The 6,431-nt window shown below is 42.6% G+C and overlaps 1 protein-coding gene across 2 annotated transcripts; it reads left to right on the top strand.

Annotated features, from left to right (window-relative positions):
• Nucleotides 1–2,931: 2,931 nt before the first annotated feature.
• On the top strand, nt 2,932–6,220 carry LOC140065677 (uncharacterized). Of its 2 annotated transcripts, XR_011848018.1 has the most exons (9): nt 2,932–3,367; nt 3,862–3,900; nt 4,198–4,242; nt 4,456–4,617; nt 4,724–4,774; nt 4,975–5,028; nt 5,243–5,278; nt 5,395–5,506; nt 6,064–6,220. XR_011848018.1 is itself a non-coding variant. In XM_072113250.1 (8 exons), the coding sequence occupies exons 1-8, from the start codon at nt 3,039–3,041 to the stop codon at nt 5,444–5,446; spliced, it is 768 nt and encodes a 255-aa protein (XP_071969351.1). In that variant the 5' UTR covers nt 2,932–3,038; the 3' UTR covers nt 5,447–5,617. The 2 variants fall into 2 exon arrangements, 1 of the variants encoding a protein (XP_071969351.1); XM_072113250.1 differs by lacking the exon at nt 6,064–6,220 and having other exon boundaries at nt 5,395–5,617.
• The last annotated feature ends 211 nt before the right edge of the window (nt 6,221–6,431 follow it).

The raw sequence follows: 6,431 nt of genomic DNA, 5'->3' as shown, positions 1-6,431 counted from the left end.
AGTCACGTGACCCGAGGCGCGCGGTGCAACCTGGAGGAGCCGAGCCGCCATTATCGTCAGACCTGCAGTAAAGCTACAGGGAAGAAGTCATCACTGGGTAAGTATGTAAGTTTATTATTATATTATATTTAAAGGGAGGGCGCTAGGGGTATTTTAGTAGTAAAGGGAGGGCGCTAGGGCTATTTTAGTAGTAAAGGGAGGGCGCTAGGGGTATTTTAGTAGTAAAGGCAGGGCGCTAGGGGTATTTTAATAGTATAGGGAGGGCGCTAGGGGTATTTTAGTAATAAAGGGAGGGTGCTAGGGGTATTTTAGTAGTAATGGGAGGGCGCTAGGGGTATTTTAGTAGTAAATGGAGGGCACTAGGGGTATTTTAGTAGTAAAGGGAGGGCACTAGGGGTATTTTAGTAGTAAAGGGAGGGTGCTAGGGGTATTTTAGTAGTAAAGGGAGGCCGCTAGGGGTATTTTAATAGTAAAGGGAGGCCGCTGCTGGACATGTTATTAATAAGGGGAGGCCGCTGCTGGACATGTTATTAATAAGGGGAGGCCGCTGCTGGTCATGTTATTAACAAGGGGAGGCCGCTGCTGGACATGTTATTAATAAGGGGAGGCCGCTGCTGGACATGTTATTAAAAAGGGGAGGCCGCTGCTGGACATGTTATTACAAAATTAGGTTTTTCCTAAAGGTGACACAGCACCCGAGTTATGCTCGTTTTTTTGGCGAATTTTGACACACCAAGCTCAAAAGGTTGCCCATCACTGCCCTATGTAGTATACAGCCAGCCCCCATGTAGTATACAGCCAGCCTGCCCCCATGTAGTATACAGCCAGCCTGCCCCCATGTAGTATACAGCCAGCCTGCCCCCATGGAGTATACAGCCAGCCTGCCCCCATGTAGTATACAGCCAGCCTGCCCCCATGGGGTATACAGCCAGCCTGCCCCCATGGAGTATACAGCCAGCCTGCCACCATGGAGTATACAGCCAGCCTGCCCCCATGGAGTATACAGCCAGCCTGCCCCCTAGTAGTATGTTTTCTTCCAGCAGGCGCATACTATGATGCGGCCAGAAGATAACATGGCCGCATTCATGTCGGCATTTAAAGAAGACAGAAGAAAGAAGAGGAGCCAGGCATAAGAAAGAAGACATGCCGAGCCGACATCAGGGAGCCGTGTGGAGCATCGGGACGCCGGAGGGTGAGTATACAAGTTTTTTTTTTTTATAGACTCGTCAGAAGTGACGTTTTTCAGCAAATTTTTTGTGCTGAAAAACTCGGTTTATACACAAGTATACGGTAATTATTGGCCAGTTTTACATATGTAATTATTAAAACTATTGTATCAAGATAAAATCTCCCGTGTCTTGAAAAAAACAAAGTTAAATTTGTTATGATATATATAAAGCTTTTCCAGAGATATCGTCATTTAACCCCTTCCCGCCGCAGCCTTTTTTTGTTTTTGCGTTTTCATTTTTCACTCCACACCTACAAAAATCTATAACTTTTTTATTTTTCCAGGTACAGAGCTGTGTGATGGCTTGTTTTTTGTGTAACAAATTTCACTTCAAAATGGAGGTATTTAATATTCCATGGCGGGAAGAAGGAAAAAAATTCCAAATGTAGTGAAATTGGTAAAAAAACGCATTTGCACTGTTTTCTTATGGGCTTAGATTTTACGGATTTCACTGTGCGCCCCAAATGACATGTCTACTTTATTCTTTGGGTCGGTGCGATTACAGTGGAACTTAGAAGCCTCTGAGGGTTTGCTGTAGGTGTTGGAGTTAAGTCCGCTGTGTCCTCAGCTCCTGTTTTATTCTTCATTCTCTTCTTTCATGTCTCCTCCTTTTCAATAATGGCCACTTCTTTCCTTTTCCTCTGTTGTAGAGTTGGTGTTGGTGATTTAGAGAGTGAGATTGCGGTAAATTTATCTTTTCTGTAAATCTACAATATCTTCCTGCAGCCACCACTAGGGGGAGCTCACTGTATACAGCTGCCACTGTGTATAATAATAGCTGTATAAATCTATATGTAGTGAGCGCCCCTCGCGGTCGCTTCCAGATGTATATTGGGAAATATATCTGGTAAAACCTATGTATTACTGATAACTATGGACAATGGAATTAATGTGTATAAATGAATGTGTTCTTATTACTATATTACTATATTTATTATTAAAACTTTTACTGAACTGTTACTTTTCACTTTATTCCTGTACATTATATGGTTTTCCAGGCAGATTTGTCATAGTATAGATGGAGTCATTGTTGTATGCCTTATCCTTGAGGGTTTCATGTAGTGAAACTGTTGCTGTTGGAATCAGTCAGGCTCATGGTTACATGTTATATCCTGCTGATGGGCCCTATGATGTATGTACCTAGGGCCTGGGGATGGACAGCTCTTCTTATCTCACTGCTATCTGCTCCATAGAGAACAATAGTAAACTATTCTCATAACTTCCCATAACCTGTGAGACAGCAGGAGGCAGATGATCCACTTATAGGATCCACTATACATGATGGCATCTGGTTGGGATGTGACTGGGCCTAGTATTCCAGTATAGATCTTGGGGGCACTTACATGTGGAGTATTGATACCATTAAGGTGATACTGAGGGAATATGTAGAGGTCCTCTATGGTTGCTAAATATCAGGTCCTAAAGGGGATACTGAGTGGGGACTAAAGATATGATGAAAAATAAAATGCTAATGATAAGTTTTAAACCCTTTCCACACTTGCGATGAACTCACATCACACTCGCAACGCGTGCTGCAGGGATCTTCCGGCCCGATCGCTGCAAACCGGGAGTGAACTGACATGCTGAGTTCATCCCCCGTGTGCAGTGTTCAGGCAGCACTTGTTGCGAGTGTGATGCGAGTTCATTATATCACACTCACAAGTGTGGAACGGGCCTTAAAGAGGGAATCTTGAAGTCTTCAGATCTTAGGGTAAGATTTTGGGTACAAATTGATGATGTCTATCATGTCTCCATCAGTAGAGACCGTATAGGATGTTGTGGGCACTTACTATCTTTTTTTACTTATAGAATGGATGACTACGAAGTGATGGAAGAGACAGAGGTGGAGGATTATTATGACAACGTGGAGGTGGAGGAGATGGAGAGTGATGAGGAGGATGATAACATCGGAGAGGAGGAAGTGGAAGAGACGAGAGTGGAGGTGATTTACATCAGGCCGGAAGAGAGTGATGAAGAGGAGGGTAACATCGGAGATGATGAGGAGGAGGTGGAAGAGACAGGAGTGGAGGTGATATACATCAGGCAGGAAGAGAGCGATGAGGAGGTGGAGGAGACGGAGGTGAAGGTGATTTACATCAGGCCGGAGGACACTAACAACGAGGAGGAAGAGGAGGCGATGTAAGTAAATCAGTCCAATCATTTATATTTAGAGATAAGTCACTGATTTAATTATTTTACTTAGGAAAGGACATAAAGTTGCAGCAGTTGTCTATAGCAACAGACACATCACAATTTGTATTTTCTAAGGGGCTCTATACACATGAAAGCAGTTGCTATGGGTAATGGCTCCACCTTCACTTTCCTCTAGTTTTGATCACTCTCCTCCATTATGGAGAAGAAAGACCAACCTACAATATGCAGTGTATAATCGCCTGACCTCCATTATCCCCAGCGTCATCGTCATACATGGGACATCCATAGCGGAAAGACCCCAATATCCGAGTGCAGCTCAATATCCCAGTGGAACACAGGACATAGAAGAGCAATGGTCCTGTACATGATCTGATTGGTTGTATCTATGGGAATTTATAGTGACATTGCATTGTATCTTGTCTATGACTGAGAATCTCCTGCCCTGTATATATCATATATCTCATCATATTCCCCAACAGGTGGTGGAGGCGCGTGGCCATGTCTGACCAGCCAGTACGGTAATTATATGACTCTACCACATGAACCAAAAAAATATATGACTCACAAATATACAAATACATCCCTATAATTTTTTAGGAACACACCACCACATTCCGTAAAATAAATATATATATACAAAACCTTTATTTCATGATATTAATGAAATTAATATAGCATTACTTATATTGTTCAGTTGTTAGCATGGATAGGCCTAAACATATGGGGAACATGAGGAGCATATGGGGGACATGGGCGTTATATGGGGGACATGTTTAGGGCAGTTCCAGTAACCAGCACTGTGTTTCCTATTTTAGGATAAGAACAGTGATGAAGATGTCTCCATTTGTACTTGATACCATGTAAGTTTATGATCTCACAAACTTTATTACACTTTATAAATTGTATTTTTCAGTGAACATCACACAGTGAATTATTGTGGTTCTGTTATATGGAAGAATATAGAACCACTATAGACCATTCTTACCCAGTCTCCATATATTTTTCCCTAAATTGGGGTCAGAAAAAAAGTTGATTATTTAAAAGAGAAATCATTTATGTTATATATTATTTAGCAAAGAGGAGGAGGAACCACAGGAGGTGGAGGAGGAGCTGCAGGAAGAGGAGGAGGTGCCACATGAGGTGGAGGAGGAGCTGCAGGTAGAGGAGGAGGGGCCACAAGAAGAGGTGGAGGAACTGATTGTAGAGGTGAAAGAAGAAAATGGGAATACAAGAAGGTGATTGCTGAGCTCAGATATTATAAACTGATTACATAGTGACTATATACTTTATATATACTTAGTTATAATAATCCTACATTGATCTCCATATTTTCTGTTATAGACCTTTAGAGCAGGAGGTGATGGAGGCCAGGGCCAGCGAGGAGTCTCTCCAGTAAGTATAGAGAATAAATAGACTGAATTTGCATTGCTGGACTCCACATGGGGGTCACATACTTTTCTGTGTTGAGCACTGCTGCTCTTAATATTCACAGAACATGAACAGTAACAATGTATAGAACCTTCTAGACTCATCCTCGGTCACGTCCTCCACCCATGAAATGGAGATGATTTATCTACTTATTTTTCCTTTAGGCCAAGACGCAGGTGGTGGAGACCTAAGTGTCTGCAGAGAAGCAGCAGGAAGAGGTAAGTGATACTTCAGTTTCTCTCTATGTATAGTGATCTGTAGGGGGCGCTCTCTGTATATGGATGGGGCTCATATGTATATACAAAAAGCCCCAATGTGTTTCAATGCTCTTCTTGGGCAGGATAGAAGGGGTGTACATGTTCTAGCACCAGAGACTCCCCTATATTTCCCCATGCAGTGAAGTTATTAATGGGAATTATTATCTTTCTGCAGCAGAGGCAGCAGTGGAGGAGAGAGAAAACCTTCAAGGTAAATACAAAACTTTGTAAAATCCTCTTTACTTCTACCCTATGAGACTAAATACAGATGATGGTAGAGGGTCTCCACGTCAGGTCTCATCTGTTTCTTGGTCTTGTCTACTGCAGGTTCCTCAGATTCCGCCTGTGTTGTTGCATCAGTATAAATACCGTGGAATAGAAGATCCATGAGATCTCTGGTCCCTGAAGCCCTTCCTGATATTTCATCAGATACATTGAGGCAGGTGATAAATAATTTGCCACATTCCTCAGAAGAGATAAAACAATGTTGTCTCTGATGTAACTGCAATTAGAGATTGGATATTTTCTTTTAAAGGATTCCATTACTGATGAGCTCTTCTCCAGATCCAGATCCTTTCTTTCCTTTAGGCCTCCCACAATTTCAGGATTGAGAAAGTTGCTGGTCTTCATCTTCAGATCCTTTATGGACCATGGTTACTTGGGGCCTTCTAACTTCATTAAAGGTTTTATACAAGGTAGAAGATTTTCCAGGTCTTCTGTTTGGCAGAACCATTTACCCTCTACCAAGTCACAGGCTCCTCCTGGGATAGTTTTTCATCTTTATCTGGGATGTTAGAATCAACTTGGAAGAGGAGAGAAGTTCTGCTCCGTTCTGCCAACACTTCTCCTTGATGGGGAACATTTACAGCTTAGGATCTAGGAGGTGGACATGCTCCTTTACCATGCGGAAGGCTCCTGGCAATGTGAAGATGATGGTAGAAGGTCTCCACATCAGAACTCGCCAGCAATAATTTTCCCCGGTCTTGTCTCCTGCAGGTTACTCTGGTTCCTCCTCTTCTGCTACAATCTAGACACTATGGAGTAGAAGAACTATCAGATCTCTGGTCCCACCTTCTCAGAGGAAGAGAGAAGCAGCCTCATTTCTATCCCTACAGAGAGATTGCTTGGACAGATTGAAGGACAGATGTGCCATACTGGTCTCCATTCATACTGATCATCATATAAAATAAAGAGTTAATCATTAAAACAACATGAAGGAGTTTTTCAGTCCTTTATAGCACATTAGGAGACCACATCACATCCACTGTCCCCCCTGCAGGCCCGGAAATCCAAAGACGTAGAATAGATTAGAATAAGCCCCATGGCACCTGGCACACTAAATAATAGGACGTGCATATTTGTGT

Source organism: Engystomops pustulosus, chromosome 6 (genome assembly GCF_040894005.1).
Source record: "Engystomops pustulosus chromosome 6, aEngPut4.maternal, whole genome shotgun sequence".
NCBI classification, from domain to species: domain Eukaryota; kingdom Metazoa; phylum Chordata; class Amphibia; order Anura; family Leptodactylidae; genus Engystomops; species Engystomops pustulosus.
Note: the sequence above shows the minus strand (reverse complement) of the source record. Positions and strands in the feature narration are given on the sequence as shown.

Coding starts and splice junctions, on each gene's coding strand:
- LOC140065677 (XM_072113250.1), top strand. CDS start 3,039: ATGGATGACTACGAAGTGATGGAAGAGACAGAGGTGGAGGATTATTAT. Junction 4,618..4,723: donor GAAAATGGGAATACAAGAAG/GTGATTGCTGAG, acceptor TTTCTGTTATAG/ACCTTTAGAGCAGGAGGTGA. Junction 5,279..5,394: donor GGAGAGAGAAAACCTTCAAG/GTAAATACAAAA, acceptor TGTCTACTGCAG/GTTCCTCAGATTCCGCCTGT.